The 24,936-nt window shown below is 53.6% G+C and overlaps 2 protein-coding genes across 6 annotated transcripts in view; both read left to right on the top strand.

The window, feature by feature from the left end:
- PITPNA (phosphatidylinositol transfer protein alpha) overlaps positions 1–4,515 on the top strand; it is a 40,956-nt gene extending 36,441 nt beyond the window's left edge. Inside the window, exons 11-12 of the mRNA XM_039252806.1 lie at positions 827–895; positions 1,917–4,515. Coding sequence (XP_039108737.1) covers positions 827–871 — 45 coding nt within the window. The 3' untranslated portion in view covers positions 872–895; positions 1,917–4,515. The remainder of the gene's footprint in view (positions 1–826; positions 896–1,916) is intronic.
- Positions 4,516–5,573: 1,058 nt separating this feature from the next.
- On the top strand, positions 5,574–23,871 carry INPP5K (inositol polyphosphate-5-phosphatase K). 5 transcript variants are annotated; one of them, XR_005531841.1, is made up of 13 exons: positions 7,281–7,535; positions 7,658–7,765; positions 8,086–8,194; positions 12,261–12,377; positions 12,692–12,867; positions 13,438–13,549; positions 14,179–14,288; positions 20,589–20,775; positions 21,633–21,770; positions 22,026–22,109; positions 22,277–22,381; positions 22,602–22,763; positions 23,632–23,871. XR_005531841.1 is itself a non-coding variant. In XM_039252789.1 (12 exons), exons 1-12 carry the CDS (start codon positions 5,810–5,812, stop codon positions 22,659–22,661), a joined length of 1,359 nt encoding a protein of 452 aa, XP_039108720.1. In that variant the 5' UTR covers positions 5,574–5,809; the 3' UTR covers positions 22,662–23,871. The 5 variants fall into 5 exon arrangements, 4 of the variants coding, with proteins under 4 accessions (XP_039108720.1, XP_039108709.1, XP_039108695.1 ...); XM_039252789.1 differs by lacking the exon at positions 7,281–7,535 and adding an exon at positions 5,574–5,862 and having other exon boundaries at positions 22,602–23,871; XM_039252764.1 differs by having other exon boundaries at positions 22,602–23,871.
- Positions 23,872–24,936: the final 1,065 nt, after the last annotated feature.

Below are 24,936 nucleotides of genomic sequence, written 5' to 3'. Positions count from 1 at the left end.
AATTGCAGTAAAAGTTGTCAATAGGGAGTGAATATCGGAACTTCCAGAATTTTTTTCTTTTCTTTTCTTTTTTTTTTTTTTTTTTTACCACATCCGGGTTCCACATGGACTCACTGAGTATGATAGTTGGGGAAAGCAGGGAGTGTGACCAATGGACAGGAGTTTGAAATGTGGCGGGAAGAGTGTTTTGAAAATACTTCCTAGCGGAGAGCTACTGCTTCTGAGGCAGCATCTCTGCAGACGTGGGAGCGTTGAAGCTTTAGCGGACAAAACAGAAACCTGAGGAGAAGGTAGTATCAAAGTCCCGGTTCCCCAGAGCTCGTGAGCCCTCGCCCCCGTGGCCGCAGGACACTGCCGAGGTCCCTGGTGACGTGGGCGGAGTGCACTCCTGTGCCAAGCAGCCTGCCGCACATATGTTAACTTGTTCTCCCCCACTTTGCCCCAGGATGTAATCACCGGGAGGAGAGACTTGGTCTCTCTTGGTTCACTGCGGAAACCTCAGGCCTGAAGCAGTTTTGTGCAGTTTCTAGCTCAAAGGAGTTGCTTCATAGATATCTGATGAATGAATGAATGAATGAATGAATGAGCGAGCGAGCTACACCCCAGCACTGCGATGCAGGGCGAGGACCAGAAATCCACATACATGGAGCTGTATGTGGTATGGCTTTGGCTGTATGTGTGCAGAATTCTCTTCTGATTCGCTTTGTGCCCAAAAAATGTCCCACCCTCTTCACTGGCAGGACTGAAGAGAAGGCGGGATGTATTTGTGTTGGAGTTCCAGCAGCAGCAAGAGCCTTCAGTTTTTCCTGTTTTTTTTCTGTTCCAGATGAGACAAAAGGACCCAGTGAAAGGAATGACCGCGGATGACTAAAGCCACCCCTCTCCCTTCTGCACTGTATGTACCCAACACTCTCCCTTTTGCATGTCATAGACGTGAAAGCCAGTTTGGGTGTCAGGGCCTCAGCGGCTCGCTGTGGAGTCAGGAAGCCTGCTTCATCCATCTGGTAGTGGTGACTGACACTGAAACATGCTGTGACTATTAGGACATTTCGGGGGCATCTGATTTTGTAACGACGGCCCAGTCAGACGCATGGACCTGGTGGTGGTGAGGAGTGGGCTGTGTCAGTGGACACGGAACTGAAGCTTATCCGCAACTAACTCCTCTCCCTCTCCTGACTAGAGCCACGTCAAGTGGAAGCTGGCATTCTGGGGTGTTCTCTATACACCCGGGCTCATTCCTAGTTCCTGGTGGCCGGCATTACCTGCCCCGCCCTTGGAAAATCCGCGGGCCAGACAGCCCTTCCTAAGGTCCATCGTGTCTGCGGCATTGCTCCCTTCCTCTTCAGACCCCCCGGTCCCGTACTAAGCAGCTGTCCCCAGTCAGAGGCGGCATCTTGCAGATGCTCGGAGAGTATTTCTGCCCGGGTCATAGGACCAGAGTGAGACGTTCCTTGCTTCATGCTGTCACTCTTGACTGAGCCCCGCCCTTCTCTTAGCTCCCGGGGCCCCGCATACCTCCAGACTTGGTGGTATTCTGGCAGCTAAGAGTGGGCTTGGTCATGGAATTAAAAACCTGGCCCTGCTTCCCATCAGGCTCTGAGAGAAAATTATGAGATGAAATCTGGTTGTCCTCTAACACTACGGAGCTGAGGCGGCTGGGGTCACAACAGCAGTGCAGACCTCAGCTCGCTCTCCCTGCCTCACGTGCTTGAGAACTTCCGGGAGATAAAACAGTAAGATTAAGTGGATTGTTGGCACTGCCAGCTGCTTGGACCTTAGTCTTCCCCTGACCCTAACCACCCCCCGCTCCCGGACTGGCATCTTTCCTCCTTTTGAAATTCCCCCATCAGTGACGATTTTACAGTGTGCTCCTATTTTCCTCTGTTGCTTCCTTAATAATTATATTTCTTTTCTAGTTTTGCAAGACAGTGGTCAACAGGAAGGCCCAGCAGCTCCACCCTCCCGAGTGACAGGCCATCTTCGGACGCAGCCTTTATCTGTGCCCATTCTTCAGGCAACTTTCGATCCCTTACTGTAGCTAATTCTAGATGCCCTTCAATATTGTGAACAAATAGACCGTCTGGTATTACGAAGCCCGCGTGTACGGGAGACTGCTCCTCTGAGATACATGGCCTGTAGGTTGCTGTGTTTACAGCTCCTCCCTCTGCAGCCATTGTGTTCTCAGCCCATTTCTGTGTGCCCCTCCCTTTATTTCCAAGTGACATTTTTAGTCTTTCAAAATAGCTGCCTTTTGTGATGTGGTGATTGAAATGATTTAAGTTTGTTTGTTTTCAACCTTGGGATAAACTGAGGTATTTTGCTTCCTGGGCAGATCTTTGCAAATTTGAGTGCTCCCCTGGGGAGAGGAGATGAGTTGGAAATACAGTTTTTTCCTCCATTTCCACAGAACAGCAGTGTGGCTTCCTAACTGTGATCTCTGTTCTCAGCATCCCCATTGCTCGTGCACTATAGGCACCAAGGAAGTGCCCAGGGCCCAGCCAGTCTGTTTTAAAAAGTCAACAAATTCAAATAACCTCTGCCCCAGGCATTGCATCTCCCGGTCACTAGTCTTAGAAACACCTATGGCTTCTCGGCCCTCCTGTTGCCCGATCTGTCTGGACCTCGCAGAGCCCACAATACACCCTGGTCCGCTCTCCACCTGGAGGGACCCGTCCGGTGTGGCCCTTAGAATTAAGTCTGCCCTGTGTGTACTAATTAGTCTGCCCGCCCCACTGAGGAGCTCTCTATGTCCACGCTCCTCTTCCCTTTTGGGCTGGTGCTGCCACTCAGCAATAATCCTCTTTTCTCTGTGCTTTCTCAGATTCCTGTCCTCTGTCTTTTGAGGTTGGTCAGGACACAAGGGTCCCGATCTTTTCATGCTGCACAAAACGAGCATGCAAAAAGCTTTTCCCCAGCAGAACATGTTCCCTCTTGTCTCCAGTGGCTGGAAAGGAATTTGGGGATCAGGAACTCAGCTCATCCCGCCCCCATGCTGAGTTCTGTCCTGGACAATCAAAAGCAAGTAGTGATCATGGTATGGAGCTCTGCCACAGTAGGCCGGTGAATAAGTCCAGACTCCAAGGGAGGTAGAGGCTGCTAAGTGCTTCGTAGTCTTGTACGACTTGGCAGAACCCAAGTGCGCCTTCCCGGTGGGAGAATCCGAGATAGCTGTGGTGTCATCCGACATCCGCCTTGTGAGGTATGTGTTAGCCAGGCGTGTTGTGACCCAAGCCCACGCCAGCCCAGGTGTGGCGGCGGAATAAGAGACCAAATCTGTGTTGGGGGAGCAAGAAGTAGGATGGGATCATTTATCCTTATGTTCTTGTCAGTTTGTTTTGCCTTACTCATCTCTAAGTGCAATAAGGGAGTGTTGCACAGGATTGCACCCGTGACATCCTGATGCATGCTTCCCTGTGGCCCTGCTGGGGCAACAGTGGACAGACTGAGACCCCTCAGTGTGGCTGGCTCCCACCTTCATTGAGGCCTCTTTGGGACCAGGAAACGTCCTGTTGCACCTTCCTGTCAGTCTTCTCATCTTGCAGGGTCTACAGTAATGGATCTGGGGCAGTTCAGTTGGCTATTAGGATCCCGACTGCTGGTAGCTTCTATTTGACTGGGAAAGCGAAGCATTCCTACTGGAGAAAAATGTAAATGTTTCCCTACAAGCTCTGTATTAGCTATAATTATATTTGTGCTTCAAGTTCTCCCTTCCTCACTCATCCACTAAGTCCAGCTGTGGGTTTTCCTGGGAGAAACGAACCATGATGTTCAAAGCAGACAGGCGGTTTGAGGGTCAGCAGATGGTAGTCTCCTTGCTTCAGCTCTTCTCGCAGATCCACACATATCACTCCAACTCCGGTGGGGGCTCGCTCTTTCTCTGGCTTTTCTCTGGCTCCTCCCACCTCCACCTGTTGCCCCAGTCTGAAAGCATCCACATGAGCTGAGCTAGAATTTCCCGAGGTCAGCTGGATCTGGGGCTCCAACCCACAGAAACATAATGAGGGGTTTCCCTGGTCTGTTCTATCCCCACGGATAGTGTTGCTGCTGGGCAACAGTGTTGGCTTTTAAGTACCCCCCTGACCCTCTCACCCACCCCCCAGACTGACTAGCAACCAGAGGGGCTTCTGATGCAAGGCTCGGCTCCAGGAACAGCACCTGAGGGCGTGCCATGCCCCTGCAGACTAGCTGCTTCCATTAGATTTCCAGGGTCGCAGTCCCAGTTTGAAGCAGCAGTGCCTCTGTTAAGGGGGGATGCAGGACTCTGGCCTTCTCACGGAGAGAGGTCAGGGACGGGGTCAGTATTGTGGGCATGTGTGTATCTTCCCAAGTTCTCTTACAGTCCCTGCTGGGACTCCCTGACTTATTTTGGTTGGTTCCTAGTGCTACTTTTACAAAATACACTTTGTAGAACTGATTAGATTACCTTTATTTAATGTGAGTTTGTGCCTTTTTGTCTCAATCTTCCGAAACAGGTATATTGGGGGGGAAAGCAGTCTAATAAAATCCTAGACAGAGCTTTCTGGAGTCCAGCTTATTGGTGATGTCCTTATGTCCATTTTACAATTTAGATACCCTCCAACTTCTGCTGTCCTCCATTTTACCAGGATTAGAAAAAATACAAGGTATCTCCAAAATTTTTTGCAACTCGATTTCTAGAAGTTGAAACATCCCATCCTCATTGTACTTATGCAGACATCTCATATTTGAGAGGAATTCCGCCATTTTCTACTGGCAGGATTTCCTTTTTGCTTTGGTCTCCCCTCCTCTTCACATCTCCCTCTTTTTTACCATCCTACCCAGCAAAACATTTATTAAAAAAAAAAAAAAAAAAGCTCCAGGTCTGTGAACCTCATAAAACTCGTTTGTGAAATTGTGCATTTTTCTGAGGAGTCGTTCTCATCCGATCCCCAAAGGAATTCCATGCACCGCCCTCCCCACGGCCAAAAAAGATTAAGAACCAGTTATTTGAAGAAAATCTGTTTTTTTCCTTGGCAAAGCAATCTTCAGTTCTATTCATCAAATACAGGCAGTGATTTTTCATTCCTTGGTGGCTAATTTCCTAACAGTCCAGGAACCTCCTACGTCTAATGTGTAATAAGTGACCTAACGAGTTTGAAAAGCGAGAAACGCTTGAAAGTAGGCGTGGAGAGGAACGACGGAGGAGCTTGATGACCAACGTGAGAGCCATTAACTGTAGGTGAGGGGCAGAGACTGGTTTACAGGCAGGGCAGTGGCTGGACTGCCACCCCACCCCACCCCACCCCACCCTACCCTCACCCCACCCTCACCCCTCGCCCTTCGGACCTCCGGGAAGGCGAAGGGGCACAACAGAGGTCAGCGACCCCCCTCTCCGACTGTAGCGAGGCTCGCCGGGCGGAGGATGTTCGTGCGCGCCTTGCAGCAGCTTCCGCCGGAAAACAGCCCCTCCCGGCCGGCCTTGCGCGGGGCACCCTGGGAGCCACGGGGTGACAGATGCCCGGCGCGTCGGGCGGGGCATTGTTGCGTCGGGCTTTGACGACACGGAGACGCGCCTCTCTTACGTCTCGGATCCCTTAAGTCTCTCCTCTCAGCCTTTCGCTGTTTCGCGCTCGTTGGAGCGTCCCGCCTCTTCCCCCGGGCCGAGCCACTCAGGGCCCTCCGTGCCCTCAAGCCCCGCCTCTTAAAGAAGCTGAGGCGGAGGGTCAGAATCCGGAAGGAAAACAACCGGCGAGAGTAAGCTGGCCGGGACCTCCTGCCGGAGGGAGGCGGATCGGGCCGGGAGCCGCTGCGGCGGGGACACGCGAGCCGGCCGGGCCGCTGCGTGGGGACAATGGCGGCCGTGAACCCACGGAAACCGACCGAACCGAGAGGCAAGACGCTCTGGTGAGGAAAGCGCTGGCGGGCAGGCCGGTCTGCTCCGGGCAGGATCCCTGCCTCCTACCCATTCCAGGCTGCGGATCTGGGGTAGAACTAGACTGGGAGGGAAAGGACCAGGCCTACAGGGCTGACTCCAGTTCAGAGGCCCTCCCCAGTTCTCCCAGGCCAATGCCGGGCGGGCTGTTTGGGGCCCAAGTCCCGCGCTCCCTCCAAACTCAAGCCGCCGTGCTCGTTTCCTATTTGGGCGACCCAAGCAGGTGTCTCGGTTTGCTACTGGCGGAGGCAGCGGTGTCGGGCCGTTTGAAGTTAAAGACAGAACAAGGTATTCTTCAGGCGGCTCTAGAATAGAAATCTTGTTCTTTTGATCAGCAAGTACATCACGGGATCTGCCTGATCCCATTGTGACCTCCTGAAATCCGAAATCAGATTTAGGTAAGGTGCTTTAGCGAAGTAATATAGCCTGGTCCCGTGCTTGCTCTTTAACGAAGAACGGCGCTAATCACCAACTTAGTGCAAGTCACAATGCAGGGATTTGCTGCTGGTCGTCGGATCTGAGAGCGAGGGCAAGAAATCCCGACTTTTGTTCTCCATCCATGTAGAGCTGGTCCGCGGGAAAACAAAGAGCTTTGGACTAAAAAGGCTGCTTTTCTTAATCCTTTGTTGGACAGCAGGGGGAGATCTTAAACAAACGAAGCCCAGAATCTCTGGCCGAATGCCTAGGAAGGTGGCTTCTGCATTGTTTTGTTGATGTTCATAGGGAGGGGCAGGAAGTTGTTTTAAAAGGCCAAGAATTTCAAATTGTGCCTTTTAGAACATGGACCTCTAAGAACAGGATCTGGTGGAGAAGAGATGGTTTTGGACATCCTGCCCTTTTCTCCCACCTCTTTCAACCCCCCTGTAGCTGCTCCCATTCTTGGTTTCCAGCTGCTGCAGGTCGTCCTCCTCATGGTGTCTGTCCCTAGGACTCACCTAGGGATCGGTGGCTGCCTTTGGTCTCTGCAGGGTTAGTAGCTCCTGCCTGCTCTGTACCAAGCAGAGTCTGGCTCTGTCTTGGAGTATTGTTGTAACTATTCAGTTAAAGGGATCTGCAAGTGTCCCCCCTGAGACTCTGATGGGATCATGTTATTGAGAGCTGCTGATCTAAGTTCTGTTACTTCCTTAGCATGAAGCCAAGGTTGAGGATGTTATCCAACTGACGACTTTTCCCAAAAGAGGGTAGACTCTTGAGAGAGATGCTGAGAACCTTGTTATTTAGGATCTTCTCCCTGGGCTCCCTGAAATGTTTGGCAGAATTGGTTATGCTCCAGGGACCTCCTAGGAAGAAGGAAGGAAGGGCATGTGGTATTGTTTTCTCTGTTACTTTTGAAATTCTCCTGTCTTGTAGTGCTGAGGCCTCTTACAAAGTAAAAACTGAACCTCCAGAATCTTCCTGGTGATCTTAAGAGCCCCAGGGTGTGAATGGCTGGTGGAATTATTAAATTCCTGACGACCCACGCCTTCTCTTGCCTGACCTGGAAACCTTTGGGCAGCCTTGCTAATGTCAGCAGCACCCGTGCTGCCAAGTGTGGGCAGCTGTGGTGGGCCTGCATGGGGGAGCCGAAACAGGATGGAAATTTCCTGCCTCAGGACCGAAGTGAGGATGACAAGTTGAGGTTCAGTGCTCCTCTTCCCATGCCCAGGTGCAGAAACTCGCCTTTCCCATTACGATTGCAGTGGATTGTGCAGGCCTTGACCCCTGTTTGATACCTGACAGGGTCTCACCCACCTTCCTCCACGACTTGCCTTTCCATCCATTCCACAGCATTCATGTTGCAACATGGAACGTGGCCTCTGCAGCACCCCCTCTAGACCTCAGTGACCTTCTTCAGCTCAACAAAGAGAACCTGAGTGTGGACATGTATGTCATTGGGTAGGTGTCTGCAGTGTCCCTTCCCCATATCTGAGATGGGTGAGCCCAGCCAGTCCGAAGTTGTCCCCGTGGGGAACTGTGACCTGTCCCCCCTTGTTCTGGAGTCTGAAAGCTAGGAGCTTTCAGCCTGCATCAGGGCCGGTCATCGTCTCTTGTCCTGAGTTAGTAATGGCAAGGGGTTGGCACTCAACAGCCAGGGGAGGGAGAGATCACGGTCATGAGTACCCAAGGTTTGAAAGTGCTGAGGGCAGCATGAAATGTCCGTGGCAGCGGCAGTACCCTCCAGGCCAGGGGGAGACCCTCTGACCTGGGATGGGCAGTTTGCAGGAAATGAACTGTGGGATCATGAGCCTCCTTTCTGACGCTGCCTTTGAAGACCCATGGAGCAATTTCTTCATGGACGTCCTTTCCCCTCTGAGCTTCGTCAAGGTAATTTACAAGTTCATGGGCAGTTGGGAACTGTATCCCTCCTCTCCTCACTAACCCGCAGTCCTTTGGTCTCCCACTCAGGCTTTCATGCCGTTTCCATTTGTTTGACGGCCTAGACCTCAGTTGCACCTGGCTTCCTGGGGCTTCTGTCTGCCTTGTGTCTTTCCAGTGTAGCTGGAGCTGAGCTGGGACCCCCAGGAATTAGTTTGGCACCTTGATATTTTTAGATTGGGAGAATCCTGGCGTGGTGGCGGGGGGGGGGGGGGGCACAGCAGGGTTATTAACACTTCAGTGCCCTCCCTGCCACCAGCCTCCATCTCTACTCACATGCCCATCCTGAAATCCCAGAGTATAATAATAACTGCTAACATTTATCGAGTGCTTACTTGGTGGTGAGCATTATAATAAGCTTTTTATATACATACGTTACTTAGAAACCCTAACTCTCTTGAAGTATGGCTATTTTGCAGATAAAATCAAGACTCAGAGTCACACAGGATATCTGGGATTTGAATCCAGATCTTTCTTCAAACTTCATAACCCTCGTTTTTGACTACTGTACCTTATTGCTCTGTTGGTGAGCTCCGAGGCTGACAGGTATCCCATGGCTAGCCTGCCGGTGTCAGAGGGTGTCCTCTGATCATAGAGGACATGTGCCTCAAATTCTAGGGGCCCAGAGGTTAGGAGAGGGGACACAGATGGGCAGGAAAATAGTTCTCAGTGTGAGGGGCCAGTATTCTTTGGGGAAACTCGACCATAAGAGACTCCACAGGGAAGGCTCTAGATTGCTGGATCTTCATGTTCTGGATGACATGAAGGCTCTAGATTGCTGGATCCTTCACGTCCATGGATCTTTATATCCTGCGCAGCCGAGGGATGAAGCATACTCCCTTTCAAAGCGCCTCATGCAGTGCTTCTGGGAAATACCAGAATTCCTCTATTCCTCTCCCTGGGCGACTGGATTTCTCAATTAATTCTCTTACCCCAGTTTGCCTAAGGGTGCCGATGCAACAGCTGTGAGTCCTCCTGAGGGCAGAGCCAGGAGGAGGGCCTATAAGCTTTGTCCTGCCACTGAGGCTGGAAAAGGCCAGCCCCCAAGCCCTTGGTCTCCTCCAGATGCAACTCAAGCCTCTTTCTACAGACGAGGAGCTAGAGCCTCTGTGAGGGGAGAATCACTTCTCTCACCACCCACTCTCTTCCCAAGACTGGAGGTCTCCCTGCGCCCTGGCTAATTGGCAGGGGACTGGTGGGATGGAATGGAGCCAAGGAAGTTAGCTCAGCTTGTGCAGGGACATAGCCCATTCCACCCATGCAGCCGCCCGCCTTTGGGAGGACTGCCTGAGGGGCTGGCGCCCAACACAGATAGATGGCCCTCCTTCCCCCAGCCAAGAGCTGAGGTGAAAGGGTGAGCCCTGCCTGCAGCCTCTTCCCTTTGGCAGGAGTTGGCCAGTTATAGGTTGAGAAGCCTGGGCCTGACCCCCTTTGCCTGCTCCAGGGCCCCTAGCTGCCTCCCTTTAGGCTCTTCCTTAGCTCCTCCTACCCCACTTCCTCCCACCGAACTTCCCCTGCAAGTCTCCCGCCTTCCCCCGCAGCCCCACCCTTTCTCCCAGTCTGAGGCTTTCCTGCCTCCGCCACCCCCCTTCCCTGCCCGCCCCTGCTCCTTCACAGAGTGGACTGGTGCCTTTGTGCGGGGTCCCGGTGGCCCAGACCTGCTCTGTGGATTCGGATTAAGCTTGACAGCTCTTCCTGGATCTTTATCAGTTCCTTAGGAGTCCGGTCCATCATCCTATGCTCGTGAATGGGAGAGACCAAGACTGGGGCCGGAGGGTGGGGCAGAGGACACATCTGTGGCAACCTCTACCCAACCCGAGGTTCTCACGCCTCCCTCACTCGGTCCTGGGTCTGGGGTTCCCCCTGCTCCGACTCCTCCACTGTGCCAAGGTTCCTGGCCTGCAGGATCAAGTTTCATAATTCCTGGAAGGCCCCAGTACACACTCCCCACCCGGGGATTTCCTCCTTGGCCTCTGCACCTCACGCTCCGGAAACAGCTACTCGGGTGGTAGGTGTAGACAGCCTGAAGCGGAGTAAGAGGGTCACTGGCTAAGGCCCGTTCCCGCTCCACCTCGAAGAGAGCGGGGATTTTGGCGATCCCAGACCTCTAACACTGTTAGCCAAGTAGTCCTTCTGGTTCCTTAGTCTCCTTGAGCCTCAGCTGTCCATCTGCAGGACAGGGACAGCGGTTCCTTTCGAGATTGGCGCCGACATTAAATGCAGAACGAAGGGTTTGTATAGATGGTGGCTGTTCTCCCCACCCCGCGAACACGTGCCCACCGTGCTTGCTCTCTGCCTCTGCACTGCCTTCATGGAAATCTGGCTAACCACGGTGTATGATTATTCGGGGGAGCGTTTTCTTAACTATTTTCCATTGAGCTATAATGTTTGCAAAATTAAGTGTATTTTTTATGTGTATATACACCAATATTACCACCTAACAAGTCAAAATGTAGAATATCTTTAGCATCCTAGAAGGCTCTCATATGTTCTTTATCTGAATTTAATTTTTTTTAAACATTTTTTTTTTTTTAATGTTTTATTTATTTCTAGGAGAGAGAGAGAGAGACAGCGTGAGCAGGGGAGGGTCAGAGAGAGAGGGAGTCACAGACTGAAACAGGCTCCAGGCTCCGAGCTGGCAGTCAGCACAGAGCCCGACGCGGGGCTCGAACCCACGAACCGAGAGATCATGACCTAAGCGAAAGTCGGACGCTTAACCGACTAAGCCACCCAGGCGCCCCTATCTGAATTTAATTTTTCTTTTTTTTTTAAGTAGGCTCCACGTCCAACCTGGGGCTTAAACTCACAACCCTGAGATCAAGGTTGTATGCTCTACTGACTGAGCCAGCTAGGCGTCCCTCCCTGAACTTACTTATATATTTTTTAAATTTTTTAAATGTTTATAAGAGGGAGAGAGAGGGAGAGAGAGAGAGAGAGAGAGAGAGAGAGAGAATCAAGTAGGCTCCATGCTGTCAGCACAGAGACGGATTCGGGGCTTGATCTCACAAATGGTGAAATCATGACATGAGCCAAATTCAGGAGCTGTACAGTTAAGTGACTGAGCCACCCGGGTGCTCCCTGCATTACTTTTATTTTATTTATTTATTTATTTGTTTATTTTTAAATGTTTACTTATTTTTGAGACTGCGTGTGCATGTGCACGGGGGAGGGGCAGAGAGAAGGGGACAGAGGATCCAAAGGGGGCTCTGTACTGACAGCAGCAACCCCAATGTGGGGCTTGAACTCACAAACTATGAGATCATAACCTGAGCCGAAGTCAGATGCTTAGCCAACTGAGCCACCCAGATACCACTACTGCCCCCTCCCTCCCAATTTACTTTTAAGAACTTTAAATCAAGGGCACGTGCCTGGCTCTGGCTCGGTCAGAAGAGCATGCGACTCTGGATCTCGGGGTCATGAGTTCAAGCCCTACTTTGTGTGTAGATTACTTGAAAAAAAATCCTTAAACCAGAAAATAAGAGCTACCAATTAATCCTTCCAGCATCTGTGACATAGATGAGATAGATTCCTGCTTTATCAATGATAAAATAGACTGAGACGTGACCCCGTATCAAATACTAAGAGCCCAAGTGGGATTTAACCCAGATCTGGCTAACTTCAAAGCAGTGCCCTTAGCCACTCTCCTGCGTTGTGCCATTCCTCTCTGAGGCCCCGGCCCATGGGTGTAGCAGCCCGGAGTGCTCGAAGGACCCCCAGGGCATGGGTGAGAGGAGCCCCTGGGCTGCATAGGGCTGAGACTGAAGAGTCAGTGCCCTGCTGATGGCAGGGTGCCCTGGCAGCCCTGTCTTCCCTGCCTTCCACCCAAGCCTAAGAACAGAAATTGGAACTCGCTTAGCTCCCAGAATGCATGCATCATTGGGCAGCTAAGGGGAGTAAGACTCGAGCCGAGATACCATTGACCTCAAGGCTGGGCACGGATGTGGTCAGCCGGTGCAGGGAGTTAAATGACCATTGTCCTCCCCGCCCCCCCCCCCCGTCCCCGTCTGTGCTGTAGGTCTCCAGTGTCCGCATGCAGGGGCTCCTCTTACTGTTCTTTGCCAAGCATCAGCATTTGCCCTTTGTCCAGATCCTCTCTACTAAATCCACCCCCACTGGCCTCTTCGGCTACTGGGTAAGGCCTGAGTTATTGTCTGTGTCGTGAGCTGGGAGGCCTCCTACCACTGGGCTGGGGAGGGCTGGGTACTTTAGAGGTGAGCAAATAAAAAGGGGGTGGAATGAATCTTCACATTATTCCAGGCCAGTGCCCCATATATCTGCTCTCCTGCCCCTAGTTGCTGAGCACCCCTGAGAGCTCAGACCGGGTGAGCTGGGCTCTTAGATGAAGAGGTTGCTCCAGGGAGCTGAGTGCCTGGCCCTGCGATGGGAAAGGGGAGGTGATTCTCACCCAGAGCAGCTTCCCACCCTTCTGCCCACCTGTTCTCCCAGGGGAACAAAGGGGGCATCAACATCTGCCTGAAGCTTTATGGCTACTATGTCAGCATCATCAACTGCCACCTGCCCCCGCACATGGCCAACAATGACCAGCGGCTGGAGCACTTTGACCGGATCCTCGAGATGCAAGACTTTGAGGGACAGAATATCCCCAACATCCTGGACCACGAGTGAGCATGCATTTGCGGACTGCCGCCCCTGCCCCCACCCCCACACCAGCCCGGGCTAGCACCCTCCTCAGGCAGCCTGGGCTCCCCTCCCACCCTTTCCCAGCCTCTTCCCTAACACTCCGTCTGCTCCCCTGTCCAGCTTTGCCTGCCTAGGGTCTGGGACCCCTTCCTTTTCCCTGGCCCCCTGGCCCGCCTAGGAAATCGGGACTCTTCTGAACATCCCCAACTGAGAATGACGTGCTTCCTTGAGGTTACCCACAGGGAGCTGGTTCTCAGCTTGCCTGGTGGCCAGTTGAGGGAGGCAGTGGGAAGGCTAGAGCCCACTCTGTATTTGTTACTTGCCCCCAGGGGCTGATCCCGTTGGCTCAGAGGACAGGGAAGTAGGTGGCCATCAGCACAGTCCAGTAGGACCCGTGCCACATCCTCACCAGTACTGGCTCCTCTCCCAGCATCGGGCGCCTTACCTGCCCCTCGAGCTCTGTGCCAGAGGAGTGAGCGGCCCTGGGGTCCGTTGCTCCCGCCTTCTCTTACCGCATCACAACCCTCAGCTGCCTTCTTGTGTCTCTGCAGCCTCATCCTCTGGTTTGGAGACATGAACTTTCGGATCGAGGACTTTGGGCTGCATTTTGTTCGGGAATCCATAAAAAATCGGCGCTACAAGGACCTGTGGGAGAAGGATCAGGTACCAGAGGAGGGAAGAAGGGTCCATAGGGGTGATCTGAGCCCGTTGTGGAGGCCCAACATCAAATGTGGGGAGCCCTGCTCAGGGGTTCCCAGGCCTCCAAAGCCCCTGTTCCCTTTCCCCCCGGGGGCCTGGTCTTCACCTGGAGGAAGTGCTGGGTGTGCGCTAAGATAGGGAACGCGAAGGGCTCCAGCCTGCCGCGGCCGCGCACTGGGCACCGACTCTCCCGTGCCCTGTTGTCTTTCCCGTCCCCAGGCTTGCTTGCCTTCGGGAGGATGAGAAAGTACCCCTTTGGGGGGACCCCGGCTACCCAAACACACTGTGATACATGTCTGCTGGTGGCTCCCAGACAGATGGAATTCAAAGCCTGGTCCCTAGAGTCCAAGGACTGGGAAGTGGCTTGCAGCTGCCTCTCGTGGGACTATGGCGTGATGTTTCCAGAAGGATTCAGCTGCTTTCCTCAGGGTGGAGCGGGGACGGGCTGCTGAGGCTGCCACCGGGGCGGCAAGACGTGAAGTGTCGCTAGCCTCCTGCCTAGCCTGCTGGCATGTGCTCGTCCCTTGAATGAAGTGTGTGCTGGGCCACTGGGTCAGGACTCCTAGGAGATGGGACTGTGCCTTTCTCTCCAGCTCAACATTGCCAAGAGACACGACCCACTGCTCCGGGAGTTCCAGGAGGGCCCCCTGCTCTTCCCACCCACCTACAAGTTTGATAAGAACTCCAACAACTACGATACCAGGTGAGGGGGCCCCGGCAGGTGACAGTCAGCCCGCCTCGGATTGGAATTAGCCTGCAAGGAGGAAACGCGGGGCCAAGAGGCTGGGGAAGTCGGGCCGTGTGGGCCCGAGTGGCAGAGGAGGCCACCTCCCAGTGCCAGTGTTAGGAAAGCAGGAGCAGGTGCAGCTGGCCACCGCCCCGGGAATGGCACCTCCCACCCGCTCACCTGACCATGGGAGCTGCCCCAGGTTGTCCTCGGGGAGCGGGAAGGTGCTGACAGGGCTGCAGGGTGGGGGTGGGGGCAGGGCGGGGAGGGCGAGAGGAAGGGGGAAAGCAGCCAATCCCTCACTCGGGAGGGACTGTATTTCTGCATTCTGGGCCCCCTTCCCCATACTTCCCCAGGCTTTCTGGCCCCTCCCAGGCAGGGGGACAGAAAGCTCCGCTGAGCCAGTTACTGGTATTTACTGGTATGAGGGGTCCTGCCCCAGCTGTGAGTGAATCGGGTACTACTCAGGAAGATGAAGTAGTAGTTGTCAGTGGGGGAGTTTATGGGGAACAATATAGAGACAGAGCTGTCGGAGGTACAGCTCTGCCACTTGTCGGCTGTGTGACCTTGGACAAGGTATTTAAGCCTCAGTCTTGTCATCTATAAAATGGGGATGATAATGTAGAGAATTGAATGAGACCTTGCATGTGCTCATCCAGGTGGCCTGACACCTGGTAAGCATGGTGACGACTGCTATTATTAGACTCATGTCTTCAGGTGGTAGTTTTACTAAGAACCTTCCTAAGAAGCCGAGAAAGGGCCAGGTAACCACCAAAACTTTAAGCTCGGGCAGAGGGTCAAAAGCAGCTCCGGCATGGAGTCACTGGCCCAATTGGGCAAGGCTTCTCGTCTCTTTGAATAGGGGCACCTGGCTGGCTCAGTTGGTTGACATGCGACACTTGATCCCAAGGTTGCGAGTTCGAGCCCCACATTGGGTGGAGACATTACTTAAAAATAAAATGTTAACAAAAGAAAAAGAAGAACCCCTCACATGTTCTGGGGGTTTTGTTTCACCTGGACCAGCTGCCTCATTTATTCCTCACAACGGGGCTGTCTTGTGAAGGAGGTGGGGGTGCCTCCAGCGCATCACCTCTGGAATTTAGGGAGGGGACAGTTATCTACCCCACCAGGCCAGGGGGAGGGGCAGAGCTGATGGCCCTGTGGGCCCTGTGCCGGAAGGGGATGGCACAGCCACAGCGGCCCCTCCACAGAAGGGGGTGAGGGCCAGCCATTTCAGGAGTGTGGAGCAAGACAGGGTGGGGTCATGGCCCGGGCAGTGTACACAAGAAGAGTCCACGAACCCTGGAAATAGAGTCCAGCCTGGGCAATGGAACGGGCCAGAAAGGAGGTAAGAGGGCAGGTTCTGGCCAGCCAGCTGGCCCGGGTCCCCGGCTGCAGGGGCACCACCAGTCTCCCCAGCCATTAGTTGGAAAGAAGACCTATCGGGAATTGGGAGGCGTCCGTGGGACAGGCCCAGGCCTTGGGGGCTGGGACCCTCTGCCAGTTGACTTTAAATCCTCGCTTGTCAGTGGGAAGAGAGCTGCTGGCAGGCCGTGGGGCCAGGGTTCACTTTGTCCCCACCCCCAGGTACAGTAGGGAAACCAGGAGACGGGGAGTTGTTGCAGGCAGCTGAGTCTAGGCTGTGGTCGGCAGGGGCTGAGACTGGCTAGAAGGGCCCCGAGGTGCTAAAGGACTTCAGAGGACCTCCCACGAAAGCTTGGCCAGAGTGGCAGAGTTGGCGCTGAGACCTAACTGGACTGTGTGGCCCACATGCTTCCCTCCAGCCCACGGTACCTCCACGTTCACAGCCAGTCTTGCCGGCAGCAGCAGAAATGAGAGCGGGGGCGGGACAGGCTTGTGAAAGAGGAGGCAGGTGCCTATTTCCACATGACAGATGCAAGGGGCGTTGTGATCGCCGTTACTGCGCGCTGACCATGCGTCTGTGTAACCAGACTGTTAACTCACCCTTGAAAACTCAGTTCAGGCATCATGTCTGTCAGAGGCCTTCCCAACGTTCCCCCATCCTGCCCAGAGCTCTCTCCTGCCCGGATGCTGCTTGAAAGCCTCGCACGTACCATGCTTTCAGTTCGCTCTCAAGACACGGTGTGCTCTTCTCGCTCTACTCCGAGTGCCTGGAGAGACTGGGTCTGATGTATGACCGTCTCTGTGTGCTGCTTAGTGCCCGGCCTGTGTTGAATTGGGGGCCTGAGAGGACAAAAGGACAAAAGATAAGGCATTTAAGGAGCAGCCAGCCTATTAGAGAGTCCCACCCATAGCAAGAGATCCAAATAAAGACTCTCAAGTCCAGGAGTCGGCCAGTAAAAGGTTCTAGAACTCTGTAAGTGCCAGAGGAGGTTGAGCGAATGGTGAGGAGCCAGGCAGCTGGAGCTAGGAGGAGTCCGTCAGAGCTGCTGTCAAGGACACAGCGGAGTTTGGCAGAAAGAAGGGCGGACATTGCAGTCAGTCAGCAGCACCGATGAGAGTTACCTTGAGAAGAGACTGACCAGCTCTACAAGGTGACCATAGGTGAGCTGTGTGCAGGGCAAGGTACGCATGCAGCTTTGCCCATCCACAGCAGCGCCCAAGCCAAGATGTAATGAGAAACGAGGTCAGCTCCATTACCGGGGAGAGTGAAAGGGCTCAGAGTGGGAAATCCTGTTAAAGTCAGGGATTGCAATAGGGTTTTGTTACAGTCGACATGAGCTTGGTCAACCTCTAGGCAGTGAGCAGAGGATATTAGGATTGATCTAGTCAAGACACAGGCCCAGAGTTCAGTGAGACAGGTAGAAGCCATCTGCAGGGAGTAGAAGAGAAAGGTCCTTTTCCAACCTAGAAATGGAACACATCACTACTTCGGGGTAAGTAAATTGGCTCAATTTTCTAGCTCCTAAAGAGAAATTTGCAGAGCTACCCGGTTTCAGTTTTTCTGAAGTTAGGACACACTAACATCCGGCAGCAATTCTTGTACTCAGCCACACCATTCAGCCAAAAAAGCATAAGTGAGGTCCAGTTCTGTGAGGCATGTTATGAGCCAGGTCTGGCTGCTGGGAATCGGCCACAGGGGAGTGCCGTGGAAGGAGCGTGGACTTCATTAGACCTGGGCAAACGTCTGACTTCGGCCTGGACAGGGTGACCTCTGAACCTGTGTCTTGTAGGAGGCAAATGCAACCTGTAACATTCCTCCGGTGTGGGGGGGATTAGAACAGCCCTGAAGACACCTGTCACACCGTTTAGGACCCCATGTTTTGCTCTTGTTACATTTAGAACGGAGACTGGGGGAACAAATATAATATTTAATTTGTACACATTTAACTTGTTTCTTGTCTTTTGTTTATCAAACAAGCTCTTTCAAGACCTTGTCAATCCCGTTTTTCAGATCCCCAGTTGCCTGGCGTGTAATAAGGGCTCGGTAAATCTTTGTTGAAAGACTGAACGGTACAGGTGCCCCGTGATAAGCCTGGGCCAGGCCATGGAAAAGGAAGAAAGGGAGACAGGCTGAGGAGTACTGAGGAAGAAGGAGAGACAGGCTGTGGTCAGGACTTGGGGAAGATCTTGAAGTCGCCATAATAGGGAAGTTGAGGAGGGGGAACACTTTGAAAGGGAGAGTGGTATGTTTGTATGGTGCATTACCAAGTTTAAGCGTTGCTAGGTACTGGCTGTGGGTTCAGTAGGTTTGGAGATTCTGTTTATGGTCTCTGCAATGCAAATAGCACATTCAGATGTGCTCTGAACAGTCCCCAGAAGAGTGAAGAGTTGAAACGACCCAAGGAGCCCCAAACGGATGTGCTTTAGCCGGTTAGCACTTTCTGACCACTCCCTTGTGCACATTAATTCATTTGGTCCTCACAATGTCTCTTTGAAGTAAGTACTGTTATCGCCCCATCTTAGAGTTGAAGAAACTGAGGCTTAGAGTTGTGAAGTCACTTGCCCGAGGGCACATAGCTTTCTCTCTCTCTCTTTTTTAAACTCAATTACCAGTTAATTATAAAAAGATATAATTCAGGAGCAGGCAGATGAAAAACATGTGTAGGGCAAGGTATGGGGAGAGGGCAAGGAGCTCCCATGCCCTCTGAGCCCGCCACTCTCTTCAAATCACGTGTTTGCCAACCAGAACCACATGGCTCTTAACTAACAGAGAAGGACCTTTCCCCCGACTCCTGTTGTCTGATTGTGGAGTCAGTTTACCAGCGAGACACCATTCTGCCTCTGTTGCTAGAAGACTGTATTGCTGTTGAATTGACATTATGTCAGAAATGTTAATTTAAAACAGTAAATGGCTGGGGAGGGGGGTGCCTGGGTGGCTCAGTTGGTTGAGCAACCAACTCTTGATGTCAGCTCAGGTCATGATCTCATGGTTCATGAGATCAAGCCCAATGTGGGGCTCTGCTCTGATAGCACAGAACCTGCTTGGGATTCTCTCTCTCTCTCTCACTCACTGTCACTCCCTCAAAAAGAAACAAACTCAAAAATTAATTAAAAACATTAATGGAATGAAACAGAAGACAAAAATAGCATTTCAACCTGCTTATTAGCATTTGAAACTGTATACATTAGGATTCGATGGACATTTTTGAGGTGAGAGGTCAAGTTTGGGGTTTTAGTTAGTTTGGGTTCCACAAGCCATTGAGTACCTATTGTGTGCCAGGCTCTGTACTAATGCTAAGGATACACAGGGGACCGAAGAGCCAGTCGTTCCTTCTGAGCTCACGCCAAACGCCATGCTGACTGGGAAACGGGAAACAGCAGCGCTGTATAACATAATTGGGGAAGCTCTGGTGTAAAATGCTTTGGAAGCAAAAAGGAGAGCTCAAAGGTGGCTTTATGACAAAGACAGCTTTGGAATCAGGCATTTCCCTGTGAAGAAGGGTATTCCAGGCAGCAAACACTGCAAGAGTAAAGATCCCGAGGCTTAAGAGTCGCTGTGGGGGACGCATCCGGGACAGTGGTGGGAGATAAGGTAGGACGGGTGTTAGACTCCTGAGCACCTTGAAAGCCGTACTTGGGCACCTGAGCTTAATTCTGGAGGCATGAAGATTCCTTAAAGGTTTTAAAGTAGGGAACCATCTGACCAGGCTTGATCACTCTTTTAAAATAAAGGGAGCGGGGTCACCCTGGTGGCTCAGTCGGTTAAGTGTCCAACCCTTGATTTCAGCTCAGGTCATGATCTCGTGGTTCGTGAGTTCAAGCCCCCCAGTGGGTTCTGTGATGACTGGTGCGTGCTTGGGATTCTCTCTCTCTGTCTCTGTTCCTACCCCACTCGCTCGCTCACTCTCAAAATAAATAAATAAACTTAAAAAAATTGAAGGGGAAAGAACCCAGAATAGCACTGTACCCCCACCCCACCCAGTTCCAGGACCTGGCGTCCCCCTTTGGAGGGTGGAGCCTGGTTGGCCAGCCAGTCTTCGAGAACACCGGGAGTGGCCTGGGCACGGCTGTGTTAGGAGTCTGAGACTTGCCTGTCTTGGGCAGCTACAGTTACCTCAGGGAGGAAAGCTCCCCCTCTTGTCTCTACGAGGGAGCTTGTGAGCAAAGAACAGGTGAGCAGGCTGTCAGTGGAGGACACTCGAAGACAGAGAGTCACAGTAGCCAGTGACTACAGAGTTTACTTTGTACCTCCCTCTGTGCTAAATATTTTTTGTGCTTTATCTCCTGTAATCACGTCTCAGCAACCCTATGAAGTAACTGTTACTACCTTCATTTTGCAGATGAGGAAGCTGGGCCCCTGGAGGGGTTGGCATGGTGATTAAGAGCGTGTGCTCTGTGGTTACCTACCACCTGCCCCTGAATCCTGGCTCTGCCACTTGGGAGCTGTGTGACTTTGGGAAAGTTACTTCCCCTTTAAATCTCCACCTCTCCACCTGGGAAAGAGTGGAGCAAACAGTATTGAAGGCAGGCACAGCCTCAGCTTCCCTACATGCGGCCCTTTGCTTTTCTGGGGTTGCGCCTTTAGTGAGGGGGAAGCCAAAGTCACGCTCACGTCTGACTCCCAAGTCCAGACTTCAGAAAAGCTTTGAAAAGGAAATGTTTCTGAATGACAATTTGATTCATAAAAATGGAGACCAGGCTGAAGGTCCTTGGCGGAGTCTGACGAAGGCCAGCATACTTTTTGGTTGTGTTGGGCCCCCTCCTGTCCGCTGCATACCGTATCCGGCTGTGGCCCAGGGGTCTCATGGCCACTGATAGGTCCTGGTGTTAGGGGCTCCAGCAAGCTCGTGGGGGTACCTTCGTGCTCTCCTGCCAACCCTTCTCTCCCCATTCTTTTCCTCCTCCTGCCAGTGAGAAGAAACGCAAGCCCGCATGGACTGACCGTATCCTGTGGAGGTTGAAGCGGCAGCCCCGGGCCAACCCCCACACCCCAAGGCTGCCAGCCCCTCACTTCCAGCCATCTCTGAGGAGCTACGTCAGCCACATGATGTACTCCATCAGTGACCATAAGCCTGTCACCGGCACCTTTGACTTGGAGGTGAATTTCTGGGCCGCCTGGTGCTGGACAGTGCCCGGGGCGGGGCCACCTCCCAAACCCTCCGGCCCTGGATTCTAATATCAGCACATCTCCCAGGGGAGACCTGTAGGCGGACACCATTGCCACTCCTCCCAGGTCAGGTGTCTCAGCTCTTAGAAGCTGTTGGAGGCGCTGTCAAAAATGCGTTCAGACCCTTTGTGAATAGGTTTCCATTTCCTCCTGGTGCCATCCCTTGGGGCTAATGAGTTCCATTATGCTTATTACCTACTATGAAATAGGACATCTTCCGTTTGTCCTAAACCCACCCGGATCAGGTTGCAAAGGGAGCTCCCTCCATCCTTGCGTCTTGCCATGGAACGACCAAGGCAATGTCTTCCTTTGTGACCTGCTGGCTGCCCTTATCCTTCGCTTTTCCATACTGGTTTGTCTGTCCGTTACCATCGTGTCCCTTCACATGCCTATAGCTGCTCTCCCCAGAGCCTTGGGTCAGGAACCCTAGCTAGAGGCCTGGGAGCAGCTACCTGGCTTCTTTCTTAAACCTGGCAGCAACTCCCCCATTCTCCCCCACCGTCACCCCTCAGCACTTGACCCTCTGCTTGGTTGCCCACCTGGCCCCCAGCCCCATCTTCCCTGGCAGGGCCAGCCACCCGCGACACGCCTTTGGCTCCTTCTTCAGCTGGCCAGCCAAGGTCTGATACTTTCTTGGGGCAGCCTGGCAGAGTTCAGCGCCCACCCCCTTGTGTGCCCTCTTTTCCCCTACTGACCCTGATGGATTGGAAGGGCACAGCAAGGACATTCGTCTCAGAGAAGGGAATGATGCTATGGGATTTCAACCCCTTTCCCACTCCTGCGTGTAGCTGATGCCATTGGTGACTGCCCCATTGATCACCCTGATACCCGAGGGCCTGTGGACCATGGAGAACGACATGTTGATCAGCTACTCCTTGACCCCAGACTTTCTCAGCAGCCCCTGGGACTGGATTGGACTGTACAAGGTGATGTGGCGGGCAAGGCGTGGCGTCCATCAGCCATACCCCTCTTTATCCACCTGAGGGTTTATGGGAGGTGGGTGCACCCTGAGGAGCTCGTGCTCATCACCCACAGGGATCCTTGCCCACCGAGGGGCAGTGAAGGGGAGGGGGCCTACGCCACAGTGGCCAGCCTGAGGGACAAAACCGTCCCCTCCTCAGGACTTGCCCTGGGTCCTGTGTCCTCCCAGACCTCTGACTGCCCAATCCCCTCTCCCACAGGTGGGGCTGCGCCACATTAATGACTACTTGTCCTACGTCTGGGTCAAGGACAACCAGGTCTCCTTCAACGACGGGCTGAGCCAGGTACCTGCCCCCTCTCCTCAGATAGGTGTCCCACGTCTCGGGCACAAGGCCTTGCCTGAGCACTGCTCTCTCTCGGAAGGAACGGACGGTGGGATAACTTGTTGCCGAGAGCTGCGTGGGGCCCAGGCCGGGGAGCTGACCCCATTCCTATGCATCCTCCCCTCCAGGTGTACTTCAATGTCAGCGATATCCCTGAGACTGAGGACCAGTTTCTCCTCTGTTACTATAGCAACAATCTGCATTCTGTGGTGGGGATAAGCAAACCCTTCAAGGTATGGGATGCTGCTGGGGGGAGGGGACTGTCAGAGGACTTGAGCTCCTCATCGCTTCTCCAAGGCCACGGGCCGAGGAACCCACTTGTACCTTCGAGCCGCATCCATCGAGAACGGGAGTGATGGAAAGGCACAAAGGAAAATCTGCTCTTCCCCACCCCACCCCACCTCCACCTCCACCTCCACCTCTACCTTCTCACCGCCTGCTTTATCCCTGCAGATCCAGCCTGCCTCCTTCTTGGCGGAGGACCCACTGGGTGAAGCCCAACCCCATATCTGAGCCCGGATGAGAATGGATCCAGGGCGGAGGCCAGAGCTGGCAGCCAGCTCTGCCTACCACTGCCAGGCGTGCAGGGGGCCCGGCCCCCAGAAGAGGCAGCAGGTATCCTCCACCTCCCAGGGGGAGCTCTAGCCATACTCTTATGCTCTCTCTCCAGCCCAGAGTTCTGGAATTGGCCACTCAAATACAGGTTTTTGTTGCTGAGATGTGAGTGCAGCCAGCTAGTTTGTCAACAGTGAAGACCTAGGACAGGCCACTGGATGGGGGAAGGACCCTCCTGCCTACATCTCGTCCCTTGATTTTCCCCACACACACTTCCAGTCATGCCCAAGCAGGCGTGCCAGGCACATGCCCCATCTGGCAGAGGCCTACATTCTTGTCACGCCATCCTGGGCCTCAGGCTGCCGGGCAGGGGGGGAGGTGGATGCTCACATTTGCACAGGCTCCCTAGACTGGTTGGCACAAGCACCCTGGGTTCCAGGAGTCTTGGCATCTCACTGCCTGTGCCCCTGAGGGATGGGCAGAGGGCCTGGGGTCCCTGCTTTCGGCAAGGACTAAGTGGGCAGGATGGAGGGCCCTCCACCCAGGCTCTCATGTAGAGGCTGGGCAAGGTGATTGCCCTGCCACCAGTACCCCCACCCCAGGATGGCCCAGGGCCGGAGCCGAAGAGTGAACCCGGGTTCACTTCTGCTGGGGGGTCAGGCTCCGTGCCCCAACCTGCCCTCTTGTGAAGGCACAGACTTTTCCAGGGTGTTCCTTGCCCAGCCGTGCCCATCTGCCCCTCATCTGCTGCGGTCGCTGGCCAGAAACCTGCCCTCTCTCTCGACTGCCCTAGCACCCAGAAGGGAGGCAGGCAGAGAAGAGAGCCAGAATGTAGATGTACTGGAGAATCTGGCCTCAGGGCTTTTCAGAGAGCACTCTCTAGGTGCTGTGTGGGCACTCCGTCCCACCTCCCACCACTTGCCTCCAGCCACTGGTGAGTCAACAGCCCTTCTCCCAGAAGACACCTCAGGGAGCCTGCTCTGTGATCGTCACGCCCATCCTATGACCTGAGAGTGAGGGACTCTGCTGTCTCTCTGTGATCCATACTCCACCCTGGGAGCCGCGTGTACCATCAAGAACTGTCCCCCTGGCTTCTCGTGGCCCATGGCTATCTGTGTTCTGTGTCTCTTGTATTGGGGGATGATTAGAAACATGACTTTTGCACTTGTGTGTGTGTGACTCCATGATGGTGGTGGGGGTGGTGGTGTGACTGTGGCACATGGTAACGGGCCCTAGCTAGACTCGAGGACAAGGGCCCTGTAGATCCAGACTAGACTTTCCGTGTCCGAGAGTAGCAGATACTGCCTGGATGGGAACGGGATGCCTTTCCAGGATGGTGGCCTTCTGGGTCCCTGGCACAGTTGGGACGAGCCACCTATGTAGTTAGGCACTTCGTTTACTTTGCTGTGAAGCGGAGTGCATTTCTGGGAACTGACAACTCAGAAAAGGTGCTTATTCTGCACCCACTGGTTCAGCCCTCCTCCCCGTAGTCTTGAGCTTTTGTCCCAGGTCCAACTATCCAAAAACGTCGCCATCTTTTCTCTCTGCCCCACCTTTTCCCCACATCTCCCTGCCCCAAGCCCTCCACGGTAACCTCTGTCCCTGCCCCAGCGCACTCACACCTCAGGAACCCCGAACGCTCGCACTCGCCCACTGCTTGCCTTCACACCTGCGCAACCGTCATGGGCACTGCCACACGGCACCTGTCGCGTGGCAGAGAGAGAAACCAAAGCTCAAAGGAGTGGCGTGAGCCTTCCAAAATCACACAGGCAGCTGTGGGGTCCTGCAGGGCCAGAAACCCAGGAACGAGGTCAAGACCCGGGTTTGAATCAGAGTTCCACCTCTACCCACACAGGAATCTGGGCCATCTGTAGAACACAAATAATGAATCCATTCACAAGATTATTGTGAGGACAATTGCAGAAACAACCAAAGCAACAGCGTGACTACCTCCTCGTTCTCATTAGTGGAGCCTTGGGGCTGGGTCTCGGGGGACCCCCTTCTGCTTGTGGGGAGCGTGCTCGTCCACATGTGCCCATCCCTCCCCTTCCGCTTTAAGTCTTCACACATCCCTGCCCCTGCCTCCTGTTGGGGGCCTCCTCCTGGCCTAGGGGTGGGGGGGAGTCCAGTGATTGAGAGGCCGGGAAGGGGAAGGGGGAGTGTTCTCCCTCCTCTTGGCCCCAGTCAGGATATGGCCGCTCTGGGCCCAGCCCTGACCCGCTGGGTGGAAACA

This window comes from Hyaena hyaena, unplaced genomic scaffold (assembly GCF_003009895.1).
Source record: "Hyaena hyaena isolate Hyena2069 unplaced genomic scaffold, ASM300989v1 scaffold_10, whole genome shotgun sequence".
Classification (NCBI taxonomy): Eukaryota; Metazoa; Chordata; class Mammalia; order Carnivora; family Hyaenidae; genus Hyaena; species Hyaena hyaena.
The sequence above is the reverse complement of the archived record's forward strand: the minus strand, read 5'-3'. Positions and strand labels throughout refer to the sequence as shown.